The 25,477-nt window shown below is 32.2% G+C and overlaps 1 protein-coding gene across 5 annotated transcripts in view; it reads left to right on the top strand.

The window, feature by feature from the left end:
* The window catches only part of LOC129971182 (septin-7-like), a 100,704-nt gene that overhangs the window by 42,881 nt on the left and 32,346 nt on the right, over positions 1-25,477 (top strand). For all 5 annotated transcript variants that reach the window (XM_056084722.1, XM_056084720.1, XM_056084724.1 and 2 more), the window contains one exon: positions 24,476-24,734. In XM_056084722.1, coding sequence (XP_055940697.1) covers positions 24,476-24,734 — 259 coding nt within the window. The remainder of the gene's footprint in view (positions 1-24,475; positions 24,735-25,477) is intronic.

The following is a 25,477-nucleotide window of genomic DNA, read 5'->3' as shown; positions in this document are numbered from 1 at the left end:
AAACTTTTAAGAAAAGACTAATGACCTTAACTTTCTAAACAATACGAATCTATTCCAAATTATGATAAAGAAGGTGCACCTTTTTGTCTTGCCGATGAACTCCGGAACATCATGTCGTTTACGTTTCCATGAAGCCAGACATCCCAGATTTCAGCTTATTGTATCGACTTGATCATCACCTTCACCCGCTAATATCCGTAGCTGAAATTAAGAACATGCTAGCACATTAGTTTTATTTGTGAGCTAAAGCGCAATGTTAATTTTTATCAGAACTATAAAGAGTTTTTGAAATTAAGAAGGTAGGTTGCCTTTGAAACTGTTAAATGAATATTTCTAGTGTACTCTGGCTTTTTTTTAAAGGTATATATATCCACGGATTGCAGATGACTTTTTGTTGTTGCCTCAAACCTCATTGAAACTGCCTTAAAGATTTAGAAAAATGCTCTTTTTATTATTTTACTTTTTTTACGAAATGTCTGGCAGTCAGATCTGCTCCGATTAATATGAATAGATGTGCAGCATGTTTTTCTGTGGTACGTAATAGAAGCATCTTCCGTTCCTCCCGTACCCCCCTTCCCTCGTCTCTCCCTCTCTCTCTTTTGGCGAAACGATTAATCCGTTCAAGAATAAGATGTATGAATGCTTAGTGCTGATTTCTGTCTGTCTCTGGATTACTTCGATGCTTAGTTCCGCCAAGTTTTGAAATGGATGGGCATTTAATAGATCAAAAGCAAGGACTGAATCTCCCAAGCCTGTTTCTAGTATCTCCCCTTTTCTATTTATTTTGTTGTAAAGCAGAAACAAATGCCTTATGCTTTGTACAGATAAAATTCCTATGGCTGTGATTAAAGAACAAAATATATTACTTTCGCAGCATAGTTTGGCCAGCTTAAATTGATAAGAATTTTCACAAATAGTTGTTACAACCCAGAAGTTTTATATTATCTTTTAGTAATAATTATAACATACAAAAACAAACCACATTTACTTTCTTTTATCTACGAAGTATACGAAGAGAATGTGTTCTAATTATCAAAAAAAAAAAAAAAAAAAAAATCCACATTTCAACGAAACTCCACTTTTTAGACCTCCCTGTCTCCGAAAAACCTATTTATGGAATGCTTTGAGCTTGACGTATGAAATTTGCGCACGCACGCACGCACGCACGCACGCACGCACACATTCATCTTTATTTTTTAGCACAGATTATTGAATGGCAGCAGTCAAATGTAGAGAAACTCGCATACAAATATTTCAGATTGCTTCATTGAGCTACAGCTGCGTTTAATTCAACACTTCACTTAAATTATGACTTTGCAGAATGTTCACGATGTCGCCAAAAAGTCTGAATCAAGATAATAGAAAAAGGTGTCTAAGCAAAGAAGTTAATAGAGGCCAAAAATATATCTATTTCCAGACGAGTAACACTATGACTGGCAGCCAATGGAAATTGATGTTCATATCTTCAAAATCTATTATCTCACAAAAGTGATTTCTGTATTCTCTTAACACTCAAATGATTGCCCTTTTAATGATATTAGTTTCATTTCCGTATAATTATTATTTTATTATTTTTAATAAACTTGTTACATTTAATTTGTAGCACAATCTGTGACACTGTGTTTAACCTTGTAATGAAATTCATTATTTCTTGCCATTATCTAGAAATATTTCCAATGCATTTGTTTATCGTTTATGGAATGTTTATAAAGTATGCGATGAATAAATGGAAGCTTTGTTTTAAACAGTGTTTTTATTCGAAACAAATGGATAACTTAAACAACCGAATTATTATTAGTGAGTTCATTGAAATCAAATAAAAACTAAACGTTGAACATGAATAGAATTTTCAGATTATTAAAAAAAATGTACTTAAAAAGGAAATTTTGTATTTTTGTATTGCATATATAGCTAAAAATACATCCTGGGATCTGATGCGACCAACGAAAAAACTGTTGTAAACAACTGAAAGTCGTTAAAAATTGAAGCTTAAACCTGGGTGCTGCTGTATTTATCGCTTCTCTCGGAGATTATCTTTACTAGCGGTCCTCTTAATCATTTTCGCGAAGGCGGCGAGTCTCCATTTGAATGCTTACTTAACTATTCTACTTTTTTTTTTACTTAAACGCCGAAAGAAGGTTTTAAATCCCCACTGAATGCATTCCATTTGCATATCCTTCTGGAGGTGGAATTGAACGATTGTCTGAGATGGCCCGTGGGTGGTATAATTGATTGTGTCGCCCAATGTTATACTCGCGAATCTGATGTAAGCGTGAGGAATCATTGCCTACATCAGATTTCAGCGCGCTTTTATTGACCGTTTTCATTCGCATAAAATCTGCTTCAATTAATCATGGGATTGGGGTTAGTCACTTTCTGTAAGTGCTTTACAAGCGATGATACAAAAACGCGCACATCGCTGCTTTGTAGGCGCCACGCCCTTTAGGAATAATCGAAGCATCAAATGAGGTATTCCCACTGCTGTGATCATATTACCCTGATACGTGTAGAATTTCTGCTGGAATTTTTGCGGGTGAGTTTGTGACCTTCACATTATTGGAGGACAGACCTTCATTTCACACAGACACCGTATTATACTACTTGTGTTCTCTCTTCACAGTTTTGTTAAATTCCGAGTCATTCAACCCATCTTATTCCGTTTAACATGCTTTTATTTACCATGTAATTATGTAAATCCAATAACTAGCATTATATGGCGATTTTTGTAATTTTCCCATATGCAAAACAATCTCAATCGCCAGAAATAAGTAAATCAAATAAAAATAAAGAATAAAGTAATATAAATGGGGATTCGAACATTTTTTATAGTATAGCAGCGACTAAAACAATGAAAAATATTGCTAAAATATATATAAAGTATTTTTTAATTAATTGAAATTAAAGAAAAACTGATTAATAAATTCCATAATATAAATAGTTATAAAACTTTAAATTGGACTGAAAAGTAGAAAATAATCAAAGGAAAAATAATTTCTTCTTCTGTTATATTAATAAAACTATAAAAATTTATTTTCCATTGCTGATAATGAAACGATTAAACCCATCTTAAAAAAATGTGAATTTTTTTGTCAAAAATCTTTTCTTATCGCGCAATAATTTTTACCGATGCAGTTCGCATCGAAACATCAGTTATTGTTTTCGATTTTCTACCTCTAAGCAGCTGCAGTTGCGATTCGGAAAAATAAAATTCACGTCCTTCTTGCTGGTATTGTTTCGATTTGTTAAAGTGTGGAATGCATAAATTTTCTGTGGTGGAAGTTAATAGTTGTTAATATTTTATGATCCATTGTTCTGTCACATTAGTTAATGTTTTACCTTACGCTCCACTCGTAAATATTCTTCCATCGTACTTTGAATGGCGTTTAAAGTAGAAATGACATAGTTTGCTGCAGTTTTTAAAATGTGGGGTTATTATAATTTAGCATAGAGCTTAGTTTCATAATGTAGCCATTAGCAATTTAGTGATAATCTATATAATATAAAGCGATTACGTGCTTGGCACAGAAATCGCGCTTATTACTTATTGTCCAGTGGCAACAATCAAATGTAAATAAAGTGTCGTACGAATTTCAGAATGCTTCATTTAACATTTTTTTTATTGTCTGTAATGAATTCGGCGCTTTGTTTATCTAATTAATGGAGCTCCAAAATATTGTTAGAAATGTTCTGGAGAGAATTCGCTATTTTCCAAAAATTCCATTTAATCGAAGGAAAGAAGATGTTAAAGAAATCAAGATAAAAACTTTAAAACAGTAAGTTTTTAGTCGGAAGCAAAAATAGATTTAATCGTCACCAAATGGATAATCGCTATGACTTGCATAAGAAATTGATATTCATATCTTTCGAAGCAATTTTCGATATGGGTTCAGTAATGCGGACTAACCAATTTAAAAAATAATAAACTCTTCACTGGGAGTGGAGGAAGGAAGTTCAGATTCAAACTAAATGGAACGAATTTAAAAATAAGAAAATGGGGAGTGGAGGAAGTGTAAGCTAAAAGAAGCGAACGGAATTTCTTTTGCTGAGAGTGAACTTGAAATTTTTATGATGCTCTTTTAACTTCATTTGCTTCATGATATTTAAGATAAAATTTTGTAGACGATCTTTCACTTAGTCTCTGATGCTGAGGTGTTATTGATGACAGTTTACTTTTAAAATTACTGAGTTTAATCGTCTCTGAATTAGTTCATCTGGTTCCATTAGAATGGGAACGGCTGTTAATGAATTGGGGAATATTGAAATGAATTTTTAAACAAATATTCATTCTAGTGAATTATAAGTTAAAGGGGGAAAAAATGGAAATAAAATTAAAACCCGACATTTTAGTTCGCTAATAAAAGTGGTCCTTATTTGTAAATTATTTTTTTCAGTCAATTGCTCTGTTATTGATTATAAACATAATATATCAATAATCTGGGCAAATTTGAGAATGGTATTGACAGAGTGGTAAAATTTTTTTAAAAAATATCTCAGTGCCAATTACAATTTGGAAGACACGTTCCTCTTCATCTTGTCAAGAGAATGTTCCTCCCTTGTAAAATGAGATTTTTAATTTGAAATCTCAACGGGTCTCGAGTTATTAATGCTCTGAATCTCGATTAGTCTCATTCCTATTTATAGCTTCCTGTACAAAATGAAACCTTTGTCAGTTGAACCCCGAAGAGCCTTTATTTTGTTCCAATTGAAACTGGACAGTGAGTTATCTAAATATGCCTACTAAAGAGGATTCAGTATTAAAAAGATGTTGGTTGCCTTCATTGGCGTCAATGAAGATTCATAATGAGTTATGGCGTGCATAAACTTCATCGCGGTAGATAAACGCAAACAGTGAGCGGTTGTTGTCTGTCCCTGTCGGCATGGCTCCCTTGTTGATCGCGGCAAAATGATGGCTTACCAAGATAGGAGATGTCGGGGTGAAATCCATTCGCGCGATTGTCAATTAAGATAAGGAAAAGATCAGTTTTCTCAATTCTGACATTATAGAAGCTACGCGAGTCCACTAGGATTGCTGAGGATATGCTGCGAAATTCTGTTTAATTCGATTATTGATGTAGTTATTGTAATTTCAATTATTGAACGGAGCCATCAAAGATAATATCAGTTTTTTTTTATTATTATTTAAATGCACATTGTATATTATCAGGACATTTTTGCGGAAAAAGACTTCAAAATAAACCAGCGGGAGTGGTCTTCTCTCTAATAATCACGGCATACTCTCTAATAAAGGAATTATCCCATAGAAACGCTTTGCATTTCTCTGCCATACAGTAGTTACGAAATATTAACGCTTGGCGTGAATTTAGCATCGATCCATATCTATCTTGTGAATCTTGGCGAGTTTTTAGGTGATTAATCCCTGGCATGCAGTTAGTAGTTTATGAAAATCGAATGTGGGTTGTAAGTGCGTTTTTCCCTACCGTTTGAAAAAAAAAAAAAAAAAAAATGACGAGAACATCAGTTGCAGTTACAAAATCACTGATAGGTATTTACACTATAGATGTTAAATCCGCATACCGAAATTTATCTCCCTAATCCTCTTCATTTTGTACTTATCATATTAACTTATATTGAAACAACCGAACAGACAGACTTCCTCTGAAATAATTTTGCTTATAATTTGTTAGAAATATACAAATTTGTTATAAAGACGGTATATCAAATTTCATTATCTATCTGTAAGCATTTTAGAGTTAACTTTTGTCACAGGCAGATATAATATCAGAAATGTATTTATCGAATTCAGTGCAATCTAAAACTGGGAGTTTCGTTAAAATCCCGAGGTCGAATTTTTTTGACGATTGCAATATTTTCTGTATATTTCGTACACGGGAAAGTAATACAGAGATGGATACGTTGAGTGACTAAGTATTTAAAATTTTTTTTTTTAAATATTTGTTCACCCAATTTTAGTGAGATATTTTAATCTGCGGTTTTCTTAACAATTTATATTGAGTAATACGCATGAATCAAATATATTGTAATAGTTTTTCATGTTCTCCCAAATTTTCTGTTTAGCCTACAGTTAAAAAAAAATCATGAAATTTCAAAGCTTTAAAGAAAGTACTGTTTGTAATGGCCCATAAAAATGGCCTATTAACACATAAAGTATGTGTTAATAGAAATAATCTCACGTTGCTCTGGTTACCTTTCTATTTTCTTGTTCTGCCGTTACCTGGTGGAAATGTCAAAATTGATGCGCATTTATCTATTTAATTTTTGTATAGCCATCGCTCATTAATGTTTTTTAAAATTAAAATTCATCTCTTAACATTTCATTGAGTAATGTATTACCGGTCTAGGTTGTTGAAAATGTTTTGTGATTCCTAATCTGATTCAAGATTATTTTGATTAGGTGTAATATCTAGTAGTGCACACAATTCAAAAGTCATTAAAAATTTATAATTATATTATTGTTGCTCAAGGCTTTCTTTGTGTTGTAACTTAACCTGTTCAAGACTTCTTTGAGAAGTAGGGTCGAATGTCGGCTGTGATTTAAAATTTATCGCCTCAGAGGATGATGCATCATCTTCCAACATGTTAGTAACCAGTGACTATTTGAAGAGCGGCGGAAACTCCGTCCTGTGTTACATGTTTATTATCCAGCTGTAAATTCTTCGGTGTTAAATATTCTGCAGCTTTCGCAGATGTTCGGAAGGGAGCGTGATTTATTACCTAAAGGGTGGGGGGGGGGTATGCACTGTTTTTACAGCGTATGATTTCCATCCCAAACGCCTGTCTAAATCATTTTTTTTAACTTGAAATACGTTTTACTGATTGGTCAAATGGTTTAGTTTATGAGTAAGCCGTCACATTAAAATGTGGCCAGAATATGAAATTTGTGCAAAAGACACACTGTATCTAAGTGTTAATCCGCTTTCCGACAACCTGTGGCTTTACGGGTTTGGTCATAAATCTGACAACTGACCCATCTATGACCATCCTCGCCTGTGGACAGCGATCCGGGGTTTCCAGCAAATTGTCGGTAAACTGAACAGACTTCAAAGAACCCCAGAAAACCACAAGAGGGGGGAAAGTGTGCCCGTCTCCAGATGCGCACAGGTCGTTGGAACGGGGCTTTAGAATGCGCTTTTAGTTTCAAAAATTAATCAAAGCTTCAATAAGGTATTGAGATGTCGGAAGAATATGACAGAGCTTTTTTAATAATTGACTTAATCTCAAATTTTATTAAAATTTTCTGAATTATTCATTTTTTTCCAGCATGTTCCAAACAGAAAAATGTCAATATTTTTCTTTATTTTTTTAAAGATGCCGATACATTAAAGTGACCTTCAAAATCCCCCCCTTTCCCCCAGAAAAAACAGTTATCGAAACGAGACTGATACATTTAGCTATTACCTTCTGTTAATCTTCCAAGTTGCCTTAACTATATTAATAATATTATATTTACCATGCACTATATATGATCTAAAGGGTGGCGAATTCTTCAAGATTTTTTTTTTTTTTTTTTTTTTTGTAAAATTCAGTCTAACCTTTTTTTTATAAACCAATAAATAATTAAAAAACGCATAAATCCTGGATATATAATTCGAATTTGCAACAGTACTCTTAAGTAGTTTTATTCCCAGATTAAGAATCAAAAATCGAGGCTGCCCGAATGGATCTGATCGCTTTATTGTTAACCAGGCCTTTATAACGTGCATGCAAGATTCGACCTCGAAACAGTGCTGGTCTTTTCTCGTTGAATGTATGTAAGTCTTAACGCGTGAAATGTGGCACCTGAGCACATCCATGTTATAAAATGCGAAATATATCCGCCTACTTCTTTTTTCTTGTGAATTTTATTAACTTGTGATGAGCAATTAATTAAATTGGTTGCTAATTTGCTAAATCTATATTTTTTTTATATGCATCTACGACGAATATTTTTTTTTTAGTGTTATCGATAAGAACGTTAAGCAGTGAATTTTTTGCGAAAATAATTGAAATTTGCGAAATTTTTTACTATTTAATATTTTTGATGTTTAAAAGTTTTGACTTTTATTTCTTAATCCATTGTTTTGTTACTTTACACTGATATTTATAATTGTATTTACATACCTTTGAATGCTATTTACATCTTTAAATGTTATTTTCTCAAATTCTAACCTTTTGAAGGAGAATTTTCTTACTCCCCCCCCCCCCCCGCCCGAAAAAAACAACTTATACATTGAAACATGATGCGTATTTTTTTTTCAGATTTGATATAATAATTTTTCAATACTTTGTTCAATACCTGAGCTAAAAAATAAGTAATCTTTTTACTTGGAAATATTCTATTGTTGTTTTAATGTTTCACACGGCGGGGGTGGGGGGTGAAAGAACATTTCTTGTTATTGACCAGTTGAAATCCAGTATTTAAACAGTGGATGAAGATACAGCTTATTTTTTAGTTCAGAAGCTAGGTAATATATTTTTAAAGTTATCTGCAAATTTGAAGTAATTCATGTGATAAACATTTAAACAAGTAGGTTTTTCCTTTATACCTCTTATTAACAAGGGGGAAAAAAATATTTAACCTAATTTTTCGATACGTTTTTACCATTTACCGGGTATATTTTGGTTTTGTAAAATTTTTTAATGCAAAAATTCAAAAATATAACTATTTTGGAACTTTTTTAAAAACATTCATCTCGACGCTTAGTTACATACCTTAAAGAAATTGCAGAAAGTTTTAATTTGAAATACATTTGTTTAAAAGATGAGGGAAAATACTTTAGGAGGAGTCCTCAAATTGTGGTACATGCAAACGGCAAATTGCATTAGTTTTGGTGGCATTAGTTTATCTATGTATCTATATTTAGAGTTATAAATTTATTTAACTATTGTATGTGCTCAGTTTATTGTTCTAACTATCCATCTCTATATATTTCAGTTTGGGATACTTTGATCTTTAATCGAAATGATTAAAAAGTTTATGACGGTAGATATATTTTTCATTCTAATGTATATGCTACAATTTAAAATTTAAAAAAAACAACAACCCACTGTATTATATGACAAGGGGACAGTTGAAATTGAACAATACAATAGCGGCTTCGCCTCTAGAACCAGACCTCTTCATAATTTTACAGCTGTATATCTTATAATGTATATGTTTCCAGCAAATATTCTTGTAAGTTTTATAAAACTCATCTAACGGTTTCTACTTTACATTGTTAAAAATTATATTGGCATCAGCGGGAGTGAACGCCCCAAGCGTAGTTTGTATTTTAGACGCATTTTTATTATTTCGCAGACAAAATTTGACACTAATCTACAAGTTCAATCACAAAATCGCATCTATTAAGTTTTTCATATATTTAAGTCATTGTGTTTTTGAGCCAATGCGTTTACGTGCTTCTGAAACAGACCGACAGACATTTGTATATCGAATTTTGTCCTTCTCTCTCCGTTTTGTAGCTATTGTGTTAACTTATATCTGAACAGTTGGGCAAACAGACGTTCTCTGAATAGATTTTGCTCACGTTTGATAGAAATCTGCAAAATAAAGACCGTGCGCCATATTTTATCGGTGTGACTCAGAGCGCTTTCGAATTGTCGTTGTCACAGACAGACATAATGCCAAAAATGTGTTTTTTGTACTCGGGGTGGCCTAAAACATGGAATTCGAATTTTGTGTCCATTACAATGCCTTCTCTATACTACTTAAGCTCATCACAGTTATTCCTGCGTGTTTTTTCCTTTGAAACTATGTAACCGTGCAAAGTGGAGCATGAATATTCATGGTGCGGAATAAGCAGGAAGCTCCGACACTCGCACGACTCGCTGATTGCCTGCAAGACGTCTGAAGAAACGTTTCTTTTTCGACCAACGGACTCTGATAAACACGTTTATCTGCGATTTGCATCACGCGTCTGGAATGCAGATTGTGAAATCGTAACCCTCCGCCGAAAAAATTCATCTCGTCTTCCGTAATTAAAAATAAAACCGCTTTCGCGGTTGAAAAATGTCACTTGTATGTGGGGAAGATGACCGCCGCAATTGCGTGCATCTCGGTGAACGGACATGCATGCCTGCTGCATTTCGTGCGCAAGTGAGTGGATGAAGATAGATAATTTCCCTGCGCGTTTATGCATACTTTAAATAGCAATATAATTATACCCGACGTTTTTACTTTCGTGTAAACGGTAGTAAAAGATGTTTTCCCCCTTTTTCATTAATTAATTTTTTTTTTAATTTTGTGATTACCTTTCTGTATCTTAGAACTCACAAATGTTGTGAGTTTTACAGATAACTTGATACATTCATATGATAGATATCTATCAAATTTTGAGCCATGTGTTTATCTATTCCAATGTTTTCATCCGGAAATGTAGAGAACTGGAAGTTGGAATTCATTTATATAATATTACGGTCAATGTGAATAATTGGTTATTATTAATACCAACCGGTCATTATTAACAATAGTCGGTTTGGCTATTATTAATAATGACCAGTAAGTATTAATAATAACCGATTATTCATATTGACCGTAAGATATATAATATCGGAGAATTATAGAAAAAACAAGCCTTCCGGATGTATGTGATCGTAACTGTCATTACGTTCTCAGGTTCAGATATTGTGTTTCAGGGCATTTTGAGGTATGTGCTCAAGAATCATATGATAAACAACAGTTAAATTCTAAGAGTTACGATTACAATGACAACTTTTTTTATTGAAACGTATTCTCCATTAAAAAAAAAAAGAATGAATGAATGGTATCTATCTTTTGAATGTTACCTATGGTACGAAAATCACCGCTACTAGACAGACATAGAAGAAAAAAGAAAACAACCAATATGAGAACAAGTTGTTTTTTGTAAATATATAGGGCTGTAAATAAAAGAATTATTTTGTTATCTACTCTTTTATTTGATCGGTTATGGTCAAAATATTACAATAGTTTAAAGAAATGAAGGGACTCGGACTTAATATCCTTATACTTAATATTCCTCCAAAAATCTTCTGTTAAACTTCTCTCTGAACCTGGAGCACCTTTAACTCTGACTTTGACTATATTTTAAAGTAATAAAAAATTTTACTAACATTGATTACATCATGTCAGTTTCATGCGTTTATACTTTTTTCTAATATTTTTAAATTTATAATACTCTAATTGTGCTTGTCTTCGTTATTAGTTGAAATGGGATTATTTGATCAGTGCTTTGCAGGAAAGGGGGGAGGAGAAATGATTTCCTTTGTCAGTCGCAATTTCACAATTTGCAATACAAATCAAATATATATTGCCTTGATAAGTAAAGAAGTCAGTATTGATTACTTATTATTAAGAAAGAGCATAAAAATGGAGTGGGATGACTAAGTGACCAGGACTAGGTGAAATATTTTTCCAGTGTTAATTCCAGTTTGAGAAAACGTACTGATTTTGAATAAAATAATTCGAGTTGCCTGTGTTTTTGCATGAAAATCAAAAATTAACGCTAAAAGACATTAAAGTAATAACATTTAACGGGGAACAAATTAACATTAGAATGTTGTGTTATTACTTGGTTCTGGTAGCTACGAGATTTGAAGATGTCAATTCGAAATTATGTGTATGGGCTTGATGCACATACGGTAATTGAAAAACATTTATCGTTTGTGTGGTTTGAGGATCCCTTTCTTAGTAATCCTGTTTTCTTTTACGATTATTAATTTCCGTTAAATATTATCGTGTATCTTTGTATCAATACGAAGTGACTACTTGTGCCGGAATCGTCAATACAGTCTTGAGTTTTGACTTTTCGTCCCAGTAGTTTTCTCCTGTCCAGTTGTAGAGCTTTGATAGCCTAGTGGAAAAGCCCTGACCCCAAAGCCCGAAGACTCCAGGTTCAAAACCCGATTGTACTAAAGATCAGTTGGGTATGCGGACCTGTTGCACGCTAAATCTGATATCGTGGGCCAAACTTCCTCCTGTTGGTATGGTGCTGAAATTTGGCGGGGAGATCACCAGTTTAGGTGTCGTCTTTATCATTTGACAGATGTTCAGATTATGAGGTCTGCCTCAAAATTGCTTTAGTGTTTCTTTGAAATGAGATGTTAATGGAATTAAAATAAACCAGCCCATTTGTATTTTGTCATCTCTTATTGGCTGAACATTTAATCAGCCTTCTTTCATCTGATACTAATTTGGGATTCCAAAGCTGAAGAGCTAATCAGTTTTCATCCTTCAATTCAGTTTCGAAACTTTTAATCTGTAAATATCATCTTGTCCGTTTCAAAAATCTTTCACAACAAATTACAGGGAAAGTGTTTATTATTTTTCATAATGGCACTCTTCATTGTTTTACTTTATACACACCTTTGATATAAGGATATTTGCACAATTTTTGTGTGTATACTATCAATAGTTAAATTATTAATACTTTTTAAAAATCAACCTAAAACATTATTATGCTGCAGTAGTGTTCTGAACTGCGGTTTCTAATATTCTTTATTTTATTTTTACGAATAAATGAAAAAAGAAAAAAAAATAAATAAATAACGAAATTTAGTTAATGATGCAAGAAAGATATATCTATTCATTTGAATGTCCATTAAAAAAATATGTCATCTCTATCGCCGCATCAGATTCTATTTGCACAAATTCCCTTTCTCTTTTCCTGTTTGTTATTCGTAGACGTGCGTGACTTAACTCCTTTTTTCTGGCGAGGGGGGGGGATAATGGCTAGCATGTGATCATGAATAGTGCTTGTTTACGATTTGGCTGCTGTGAAACCAGTCGTACGAAAGACATATTTCAGTGTAAATATTTTCGCGGGACGTGTCTCTCTTCCAAACAACTGTTCATGTTTTAGTTCTTTGCTGACAATTCCAGTGGACGTGACGACTCTTTGAATTGATGCAATTTTGCACGCTGCTTCGAAATTTCTGTGAGCTGTGCATACCAATGAAAGTCAATAAAATTTCTTGGTTTTTTTTTTTTTTTTTTTTTTTTTTTTTTTTTTTTTTGTGCTATTGCCATGTAAAGTCTTGTGTTTTTTTTAACCGCATAATGTCATTTTCACAGTTTTGTCCATACATGAACTTTTTGATTTGTTGAGCATTATTAAACTACTTTCTCGAATGCGAACACAAAAGTGTAATCGTCAAAAAATTCGAAATCGAGATCGTGACTGTTCTGCACGCTTCAGATTTCCTCAAGTCCAAAAAAGAGTTTTGGAATTATTTCTGTCTCTCCATCTGTCTGTGAACACATTAACTGTAAAATGCTTTGAGTTAAGAAGATTAAATTTCACATTTTTTTTAAATACCAAATTCGCAGATGCTACAAAATTTTGAACGGAAACCGTTCGCAAGAAGTCTCTCTGTCTGGCTGTCCAGTAAAGATGAACAAAAATTGGTATGCTAATTGTTTACGATCAGATTGCTGATTTAGCATTCAAAGTTTCAAATTTTGAATCAGATCTATGAAAGAATGGATTGTCTATTCATTCTTAAGCAAATAAATGCAAGAATTCAAAAATATAACGATTTAATTAAATGAAATTTGTAATGCAATCTTGTTGAAATTGTATTTATAATATTGACTTAATTCTTTCGGGGAAAAAGAGCTTCTAAAGTGCTCACTCGATTTTCTTCATAGTACTCACTACCTGATGCAGAACGCTTATGTTCGTTATTCAAAAAATAAAATTCTGGGCATTCTTGCAGGACGCGGTGGGATGGTGATAAGATCACGACTTCTGGATCGGAGGTTTCCAAGACCGAAAGAAGATTTCTCTGTAGAATCGCAATGTTAGAAGGTCTGGTGCCAGATAAATCTGTCGGGATGAAATATCCTCCCACTGATGTGATGCGAAAGTTTGGAAGGGAGGGTGCCAGCTTAGATGTCGTATTCATCATCTGTCCGTATTTGGGTCCCAGAATGTGTAATGCCAAGGGCCGCAAAATACCTATATCTATCACAGACTGCCACTTTAGTTATTTCAGTTATTGTTGCAAAACTAGGCAATTTCAGTAAAACCAATACTCGTACATCGGTCACTTTTTTTACTTATATGAAGGATAGAGATAGTATTGTAATCATCAAAAAAATTTGAGATTGTGCCAAATATCAAGTTTTAGACTTGAAGTGAGATGTTCGAAAAATTCATTTTTAAGCAATGTCCGTCTATGATAAAGAAAATTAAAAAATGCTTTGAGCTAGATGGATGAAATTTCGTATGTGACCTTTGCATTAAATTTGTAGATTTCTATTAAAATTCCAGCAAAATCCACTGAAAAGAAGTCTGTGCAGCTTTTTGAATGTAAGTTAACACGATATTTACAAAACGAAAAGAGCTAGATTGATAAAATTCGGTACACAAATTTGAATTTTGTGCCAAATTTTTTACTGGTTTGACTGTCTGTCGGTCTCTGTTTTCAGAAGCATGTAAACGCAATAACTAAAATATATCAAATTTCGTTTATGTTTTTGTCACTATAATTGTATTTCTATGTCGATTTGCAACTTCTCTCAATTGAAAAAAAAAAAAAAAAGACCGCGCTCTAAAACATAAATTTGATTTTTGGGTACTGTTAACTATATGCCAAGGATTAATCTCCAAAAAACTTGCCAAGGATGACATTAATAGAAAGGCTAAATTTGCACCAAAATTTAATAATTTATAACTGTTGTACATCAGTCCCATGTAAGGCGTTCTCTGGGACTGTTTATTAGAGTATATGCGATAAAATTTTATAGAGACCATTGGTTCTTCAAACGTTGAAGCTTTCTTCCAACAATTTGGAGTCTTGGATGTTGTTATAGAATTGCAATTTTCTGAGTCGTAATTGCATTCATTTTTTTACATCAATTTTGTATGAATTTGGGAAATTGTTATCCAGATTCTATTGATGTTTTGAATTAATCTTTTTCTATAGTATTCCTGGAAATACTTGATAATGCCTAAATCTTGTTGCAGGATTGAAGTACAGTTTGGTAGAAAGTCAGAGCATTTTTGTTTTTCAGACTTGGGCATATGATGTGAGATTTGCAGTTGTCATGTATATATATATCATGTATATATATATATCATGTATGTCATGTATATGTATATATAATATAATATCAACACCAGACAGTCAATCAGTCAATACTTTAAGATTCTCCACCATTCAAACCTTATTTGCCTTGCTGTCAACTAGTAAACCATTGACGTTTTAAAAGCATATGACCTTCGTTGAGTTTCCTATGACCAGTGGTATAGTTTGTCAGTTCTAGTATTGTTTGAACAAGCAAGACTGCCAATCCATGTTTCAATTTCTTCCTAGCTTTTTAGAATTTTCTCTTTGTAAAGAACGTTGTTTTATCTGGCCTTGGCTCATTCAACAAACCAATTTAAAATGCGCTATATACTTTATTTTTCTCACTTTTTTTTAACCTTGTTGTTTCTAAGATGTAACATCATTAACTGGATCTGATTTTTCTACATCCGCTATGGTATAACGCTTTGCAAATGCCAATGCTTTGCTTTGGGCCATCACTTTTACCACTTAAAAATGAATTGAAGGGAAATGTGGGTAGTGAGCAGTGTCTTATCTCCGAATAAAAAAGATTCCCTTCTATAATCCCCTTCTGAAACGAGTTGGATAACAGTCATCTTGTCAACAGAGATCTCTGTGCATGCAATAAGAAAGCCGATATTTTTATTGCAATGACGATTCCCATAGACCAGGCTTCTTTTTTAAAATTCCAGACACACTGCACTTTCAGGTGTGTTTCTAATTTGGGGTAATGGATTGGATCATAAAAGCATGTGAATTGGCAATGGAAGTGGAGGAAACTTTCAAGAGTTGAAATTGAAAGGAGTAATAATTTCTGGTTTGTATGTTTACATTCTTTAGGCGACAGACACCGTTGTACATATCAATCATTAATCTGCTTCCTCTGGTCATTGCATTAATTAATGGGCCAAAAACTACAAAAAAGTAAATATTTGTATAAAGAGGAAAACCCTGTTTTTTTGTTATCTCACATTCCGGACGATGGGGTTGCCGTTTTTTATATACAACTTATATTGTATATTGCAAAGAATACTGTAAATATTACGTATCATTTTTTTCAGCATTACCAAAAGCTGACTTGCATCGGCCCAAGAAGAAACATTTGCACTTTCTGTCGTCATCTTCCAATTCCTTTTAATATCGTATTAACATGTAAATAAAGTATGAAGATAATCAATTCTGATCACTTATTTACTCTATTAACTTTTGACTCCTGCGGAAAACTGAATCATTCTCTCAATCGATAAGAGAAGCTTTCCTCTCGTACTGATTGGTAATGAGTTCTAAACAAACAAAGGAGAAAGTGACGAAGAACTCATGAATATGGAACATTGCCTCATCCCATGACCTTGAAATTGCTGTCCGCGCTCTTTCCCCATCTGTGGCCATTACTTAGAGTTTATGCATTGGATTGCGCATAAATCTGTTCGCGGGATGCTTGCCAGTTTCCGATGGTAATTGATGACCCTCCTCTCTGTTGAGATCCGTGCGACCTCTGACTGTTCAAAAAGTTAGTGCGTCCCCCTACCCGCTTCACTCTTCTTCCTTGCTATGACTCACGACTTCCGCTGAAATGCAAATGGTGAACGGAAGAGTGCATCGAGTAACTTTTTTTATGTGTTCTACTTGTTACCGTCTACACTTGAAAGAAATTCTAGATTTTTCTCTATTTTTTTTTTTCTTTCTCTCTCCCTTGAAGTGGTACGCCAAAGTAACGTGTCAAAAGTAATTTTATTCCACAGCAGTTGATTGTAACTTTTGACGTGTATTGGAGGATGTCATTTAAATTTATGATTTTCTAGAATTCATTCCTTGGCCCTTGCCGATGTGGAATGGGTGCGCGAAGTTCCTAAATTAAATTCAAAGGATCTTAACCTTCGAGCATAGCGAAGGCAAGTACCTATTGAATATGGGAGTGTCTTTGAAATGCAAGAAGAGTAAAAGTTAAATTGAAGGAAATTAAGAAAAGAATAAAAATTGAATTTTGATGATAAGGCATGAGGTAGAGGAAGATGATGAGGAATGACATGAATAAGTTTGGGATATTCGTACATAACTTATTTGTTTCAATAATTCAGTTTCGCACAATAGTTTAATTTGGTTGTACTAACGTCCCGTTTTAAAGCAACACTAGGGCTATTTTGAAACTGACCTCGTCATTTTGAACCGATGACAAAAATGATACCTGAGCTGGCACACACCTCTCCAATTTTCCACACCACACCACACCACACCAGGGAGGACGTTTGGCCCCGACGATTTAGCGCGCACCATATCCGCTTACACGACGGTGGAATCGGGTCTGGAATCTAAAACCCTCCGGTTCCGAAGCCGAGACCTTACCTCCAGGCCATTGCGGTCAACATCGTGTTAGTATGACAATAACAAGCTCCGAGGACATGATTTTTTCGCGTCTCGTGATTCAAAAAACATCGAAAATGATGTGAACTCATTGCTATTTTGTTCCGATTGCATCCTGGGCATCTATTTCCCAGTTGTGCCTAGTCATTTGATAGCTTTAGATAAGTCTTCATGGCCTTCGTTTGCTCTTTGAATGTTCTGTGTCGTCGATTTCAATTTTTTTAAATTCAATTTTATTCTCTTTTATTGTATCTTTTGAATAGTTTTATTATGAAATTCATTCATAATTGTGAGTTTTGAATACCTGTATATCTTGATGTTGGTGATGGCATATTGACTGATTTGACGTTTTGTTTCGTTTTGGAGGATTTGGAAACCTTTCATATAATCTGTTGTGTTCAGATCGAGAAAGTTTATTCTTTGCTATGTGTTCGGATTTTGCACTTTTACTCCCAAGTTACAGTTTAATTTGCAGATTAGATGTATATTACTCTCAGATGTGTGGTTCTATTGCCCCAGGTTTTTAAAATTTTTTTTTATTTAAATCTCTCTTGCTTAGAGGGCGGAGGACGATTTCTTCTCCAGGTAATTAGGAGGATTTAACTTATGTTAATATTGATTTGTTCGTTGAATGAGCCATTTTTTTTATTTGCTGTAGATATTTAGTAAAATTTTATAAAGTTAGGTCTTAGTCGTGGTTTCATTATACACGAGATTCAACTGTATAAATCATGTAATTTTTGTCTTTTTTGTGTAAATATCTTTGTGTATTTTGTTAAAATATCCAAATTTTCTTAGATTTTGATCCGGGACATTTTAAAACAGGAGATTCGGGATGCTTGGATAGGTGTGGAGACAGGAGAAATGGTTGACAACCAAACTGAAGTATTAGAAACAATGAAATATTTAATTATTTAAAAATTTATAGAAAGAGATAAAGAAGCTTGATAATATTTTGCTGTCACAGTTTCTAATGTTACTTCAAGCGGATTCTTCTGCATTGGTCATCATAGAGTGAATTATCGTAGTTAAAAAGTCGAGAAGCAGAATTTTTTAAAGCTAACTTAACTTTATATATGTTTTTGTTATTATTATTTTGAATTATTATTGAATAAAAAAAATAGCACGATTTAAGATTAAAAATTTACTGTTTTTTTAAAAAATTAATCATATGTGATGTGTATATATTTTTTTAAATATGAATTATTTACTCAGTAAAATGCAGGTCATTAAAATTCATATTCGGTATTGTTCCATTTAATAAGTTCTACGCTAGTTCGTGTCAAAGAAAAGCCACTGCATCATTTGATCTTGATACACAAATATTAATGCCCTCTTCCTTTTCCAGAGGAAGAAATTTTGCCCATCCTTCAAGTACTTGTTAAGGGTGAACCTATAAATAATTCTCAGTTGTTATCAACATTACACGTGTTTAAGGTTTCTAAGGCTGCTATTAATTTTGAACATCGATTCATTTAATTACTATAAAGATATATGGAAATACTGTCCATATCTTGTCGGAGCTTCTACTAGACCAATAGACAACTTCAGCCTAAAGAGATCCAATTCCATTTGCGGCTACAGATATTTCCATTGATTTATGGGGCACACAGAATAATAATAATAAAAAAGAAAAGAAAAGAAAGAAAGAAAGCGGTACTAGTATTAGTGTCTCACTTGGAGGCAACAACACTTCCTTTCTTGTTGCGCCCAGTGTCTTCGACCCTCGGGGCCCAGAATTGGCCTCACAATGGACGGCATCAAGTTCTTTGTTTCGAGTGTTTTGTCCTTTGCTCCTGCTCGGTTCAATCACGTGGAACCGCGTCTCGTCAGATCTTGAAATCACGTGTCGAGGAGTTGCCGCGCCATCGGTTTGCAATCCTTCTCCCGATGGGTGCTTAACCCTATAATTGAGACATAAGCCCTCTCATTTCCTCATCCCTGTGTTGCTGCTGACGAACATTAAATTAGCTCGATGGCGCTTGTTCAAATTTGTTTTCTCCCAAATATGCGGTTGCTGCTGTTTCTTGTTTTTACGGAAATTCTTAAGCGGTTAGGTCTTAATTCAATCGAACGCTCCATGTCTGTTTATAGAGTTCTGTTGCTAATTGCGTTATAGAAATTTAAAAGGCTTGCTGTCATGCCAAACTCTTCAATTACATAAAAATGTGTGTTTGTTTGTAAAAGTATGAATATGTAATAATAATCTGTTGCATAGTTTCTGCATTAATTAGCCAATGCAGTTATGGAAAAATTAATGCTTTCCGTTTTTCCGTTCTTTTTTTCATTTTTGTATTTTCCACTATTATGTCAAGTATGATATCTGAGAAAATTGTTGTTGTTAGATTGAAAACTTTCCTCTTGTTTATGTTGAAGCTTTTTTTAAATTTTGCAATTACACTTTCTTCATGGGGTAGGGAACGGGGCTGCATTTGTTTTGGTTTATGCCTATCTTTGCTGAAAGAATAGGCGAGCATTTTAAAAATTCTAAATCCGAAATAGTCAAATTTATGGCCGACATTCAAGGAGGCTGCATCGTCATGATGATGAAGCTCAATTCCACCAGAGATCAGCTGTGTACTGTTCAGCAACGGGTTGTAAAACCCTCCGCACTTTTGCGCATGCGTTAGGATGGATTTAATTCGTCAAAATAGGGGTGAAAGGAAAGATAAAAGGAGGATATGTTTATATTTACTAGTATCTAATAGGAGAAATCCAAGGTCAAAGGGAATATCAGAAATCACTCATTGTTTCGCGTCTCACCCCTTAATGAGATGGAGTCGTCGAAATGTGGTCGTCTCAGCACTAATATAAATATTAAAAGTCGAACTCAAGAGTTCCTGCATGGAAGTTTTTAGAATGGATATTTATTTTATTTGGTCGATGTTCAAAACTACGAGCTGCTTTTACTACTACTAATTTTTTTTTTTTTAAAGTTTTATTTCTGTGTATGCAAGTGCCATTTTACAGATGAGTATCAGAATATGCTTCTTAAATGTATTGAACGCCGAATAAACTTATTCGTTATCATGCAAGTAATGTCCATGTTTGTAATGAATCTTAAGCTAAAATTATTTTTGTGGGGAATGAAAATACGAAAAAAAAAAAAAAAATAGCATTAAATTTATGATATCTTTTTCATAAATTCTAGATATTGGTATTATTATTATGATATGAAATATTTGATAATATGCAATTTTACCAATGAGGAAATATTTCATAATTACGAGTACTATCGATTGGCTTAATTTTATGCATTGAGCCAAACAAGTATTTGTTCCCTGGAATGTATTTAAACCAACATATAACAGTATTTATCAACGTTTATAAATATGTGTTGTCATTGTGTGGTGTTATGTTCATTCATACTTTGATTGAAACGGTTTTCAAGTGGCCGTCGGATATATTGATAAAATCAGACATTAGGTCATTAAATTTTATCGTTGTTTAGATTTTTATTAATGAAATTTTAGATCGGAAATTCCTATCTCTCAAGATCTTGACCCTCTCCACTGTTTACAATACTGGGATATGTTTGTATCTGAACTTTCTTGTTCAATTACGATGATTTGTTTATGATTATAAACACTGGTTTTGCTTGCAATAACTTGATGATATCAAATTTCCTTGTCATCCTTGTTCTTTTTGTAAATATCATTTCGAAGAGGATCTAGCTTATTTTATGTTCGCTTTATTTATTTAAAGCGACAGTGAAAATTAATTTATTTTTCGGACCATAATAGGGGTTGAGAGGAAACAACCCCTATTAAAGCAGGCAAAATGGCTGAAATCTATTAATTTGTAATGTGTATATTTGGTATGTTTTTCTGTTTTTGTTAAGTTTGCATTTTTAAGAGAAGATTTTATTGCAAAGCATTATTTTGCAGTAATGGTGAAAAGTAGTTTTTGGATAGATTTCATATTTTAAGGAAAATTAGAGAAAACGCTCTTTAATTTTCTAATGAATATTACGTTAGTTATCTCTTAAAAATACTGTAGTATTTTACAGTTTTACGGAATTTTAAACACATTTTTTATAAACTTTTTATATAATACCAATCGGCTATATATATTTAGGCTAATTTCTGATAGGCTGTATGTGCAATGATCTAAGAAATATTTGCTCTCAATATTTTGCATAAATAGAAAACAAATGCGACGGAATTGCTTTAACTTTCACTTTATGTAAAATAATAATAATACGCCATTAAAAAATAGAATAGCTTTTTTTTTAAGCCAAAAAATATTTGCACTTGGAACACTGACTGATTAAATAGCAATTAAATATAAACATTGTACAAATATTAACGCAACAGTCCAACAACACAATAATTCGGCATTTTGAAGTCATATAATATATCAGACATGAAATCTGTCAGTTTCAATTGCCATAGAGCAGAAAATATGTGATTTTTTTCCTTAGCTATCCATGAAAAGATAATTGTTCTTCATGATTTAGGATTAAGTTATTGAGAAAAAGGTTTAAAAAAAAACAACAACTGAAAATTGATTATCTGATACCCGTTGCCATAGAGAAACAACAAATTATCTGGACATCCAAGAAGGCTTAAATGCAAGGTAAAGAAGGACCACCATGCAGAAATTTACTAAATACTCTTATCTAAGTGTCCAAGAATTGGCTGCTGATATCACTTCAACTTCAGAAACAAGAGTTACAACGCAAACTATTAGGAATCCTTCATCATATTCGATAAAGAGATTCGGGAAATAAGCATTTATCGAGACGAATGGATTTGATTTTGCCAAAGTGTATGCCAGCAAGCCACCGGAGTTTGGGGAAAATGTTATTTTTTTTCGATGAAAGTAAATTTAATATTTTGGATCAGATGGAAATAAAAGTGCATGGCGAAAGCCGAATACGCCCCTTCAATTAAAAAAAAAACAAAAAAAAAAAAAAACTTTAGACTAACTGTAAAGCATAAAGTGTTTTTGTAATGATTTCGGGAGGCATGTCTTTTAATGGAATTGGTGAAATAGTATTTATTGAAGGAAACACGAATGCAAACAATTTATTAGTGAATTGCTAGATCATTTATCCAATAGCGCTTCAAAATAGGGAGTTGCTAACTTCATTTACTTACGAGATAGTGATCACAAACATACAGCGTACAATGCAAGATTAGGGTTGTCATATAAAGTAAAGAAATCATTTAAAAACGCTGCCACAATCACCAATGTTTGGCATATTTTGGATAAGCAAAGGAAAAGTAAAGTTTCTAACAAAGTTTATATGAACTTTATAGTTTTAAGTTTACATTTTATAAGAATGAATGACTAAAAATTTGTCCGAATTGTGTCACAAATTCTTTGAATCAGTGCCAAAATAGTTACCAGCAGCAATCGGAGAAAAAAGTATGCATACTCAATATTAGTACAGCTTTTTTCCTTTTCTTTTTTTTTCTTTAACTTTTTTTTATTTGTTATATTTTTATTCTCACTGTTAGTGTGCATCTAATTTTTCGACATCAAACGTGTTAAATATATTAAATAAAATAGAAATATTTTTCTAACATTTTCTCATTCATAGAATTAATATTCTTAATAAATTTATTAATTAATTTGACAACTAAGAAAATAAAGGTGTTTTTTTTAATCCACCTTTTATCGAATCGTTCCTAATTTAACAGACTTAGGTGTATGCCAAATTGGAAATCTGTCACTGCTTTTGGTGTATGTTAACAACTGTCATAAATACATAGTAGGCCATATCTTTATTTTTTATTTAAGTAATTTTATTGGTCCGTTTAATTTCTGTAAAAAAGTTGTATTGGTTTTATTATTGATATTAAACAGTTATTCAAATTTCTGTAGAAGTAACTGCATCTGTTTTTTCTTGTCCCAGATTTATACTTGCTTGTACAAATTCTAATTAGTAACTTTTTTAACATGTAATAATAGCTATAGAATAATATGAATTGAGCAATAGAAAAATTTGTTTGTATCAATGATAGGGAATCTGATTTTTTTTTTTTTCGGATTTAAAATTTTTAAATTCATTTCTTCATTTGGTGTTTTGAATACTGAATGTTTAAAAAAAAATATCTAATCATTATGTATATTTTGTATTCATTATATTAAGCATAAATCTTAGCTTTGAAACATTTTTTTAATTAAAAGAAGAATTTCTTTAAGTTATGTAAACTTTATTATTCATCAGTAATCATATTATTAAAAAGATGCTTTATTTTAATAAAAAATATTATTATATTAATTGCAGATTAATTATTTCCACTTTAATTTAAAGCATAAATTCTACCGGAGCTAACAGAAAATGAGAGAGATACATATTACGTTATGGCTGAAGGCTTTTATGATATTATGAGTGAATTATATGACTATCAAAATGTGAAGTTTTAAAATATTTTGATGAAGAAGCTATTAAAGTAGAAATTACATAAAATATTTAATTATTAAAATTTTGACGAAGCATTAAGATTGGTGAACCGGCTAATTGCCAAAGGCGGCTAGTTTTAAATATTTAACAGCCATCGTTATTTTTTTTTTGAAAATTGCCATTTGTGTATTTCAAAAAGGCATAGAAAATCAATGAAAAGAAAAACAAATTGCATGCCATTCATTAGAATGAAAAGGTCTTAGAATTGTGATTTAAAGATGAACGATTTCAAAAGGCTTGAATAGATGATTTTAATTAAAATAAATTCATTTATTAATAATTGCATAGTGATAAATATTATCTGTTCATTGATATTATTAATGATAAATATTTTCTGTTCTTTAAAATAAATCTAGAATATTTTAATAGCAATAATAATGTTTTCAATTATTTTATATAATTTAGCTCAATTCTTTAAGGGGTGTTTGCTGATTATTTTTAATTTTCATTTATCATAAAATTGTTATAATTGATGTACAACTCCACAAGCGAAAAGAAAATAGTAAACTAAATAGTATTAGGATTATTAGGATAACTATTTGCTTGCTTATTTCGATTAATATGCTGGTGATAAATTCAGAAACACTTAACTAGAATTCATCTCATGATTCAATGAATTTATAATTTTAATATTATATTTTTGTAAATTTTCTTCTTTTATTAGTTACTTTAAAGTTTGTTGCTAATTTTTTTCTTCTTCTATCGTTTCAGTTAAATGCCAAGAGGGACTTATTTTTCCGTCATGATGCATCAACTACTAATTATACGGTAGCATCTTCTAATGTAAATTCATCGCTAGGCATCAATTCTAATTCTTCATCCAAAGAATCCCTCTCTAGTAAAGAAGGTGACAGAATGAAAGACATGTCACCAAAAGATTTGGACGGCTATGTCGGTTTTGCCAATCTGCCAAATCAAGTTTATAGAAAAGCTGTGAAACGAGGTTTTGAGTTCACTCTCATGGTTGTTGGTGAGTGTGAATCTATTTTGTATTTTCTCATTTTACTTTTTCATATGAAGTGAAAGTATTGCAATTGTGTATGTTAAGTTTATTTAAATTTATTCCATTCATAAATTAAATTTATTCCATTCATACAAATAACAAAATACACTGAAGTGGCAAACATTTGTTTTATCAGGTAATTACAACAAAAGTTTTTCTTTCTTTGAATTCCAGTTCTTGACTGATTTGTCACAGTTCTTTTATCTCATTAACAGCTGTAGCAAAAGATTGGTCTAGGAACTTTAATAAATTTACAGATTTTAGACCACTTATAAAAAAAAAAAAAAAAAAACTTTTTTTTATTTGTGTCATCTGTATGCTGATACATATTCTTTATATTAAAATTTTTCAATGTTACCAATTTTGAATAAAAATTCATTAGCAGTTGTGGATCCATGTATAGATGAGTGTAGAAATTCAGAAACAAATTTACCTTTTAGTTTTTTTAACACTAAAATTATAAATAATCAAATTTTGGACTATATCCATTTTATTGAAGAGTGTCTATCAGTTTATGTACATTTATTTATAACAACTCCAAAAATCATAGTACAAAATAGAGTAAATTAAGCTTGTAATCTTTATGCCAGAATTGGCCTGTTTCAAATTTGAATTGAAATTCTTCGGTAGGAAAACATGTTTTCTATAATAGGCTTCCCCTCCCCCTTCTGAACATTCTAAAAATAAACAGAATTATATTTACGATGATT

The sequence above is a fragment of the Argiope bruennichi genome, chromosome 6 (assembly GCF_947563725.1).
Source record: "Argiope bruennichi chromosome 6, qqArgBrue1.1, whole genome shotgun sequence".
Taxonomy (NCBI): Eukaryota; Metazoa; Arthropoda; class Arachnida; order Araneae; family Araneidae; genus Argiope; species Argiope bruennichi.
This window is presented reverse-complemented; position numbering and strand designations above follow the sequence as displayed.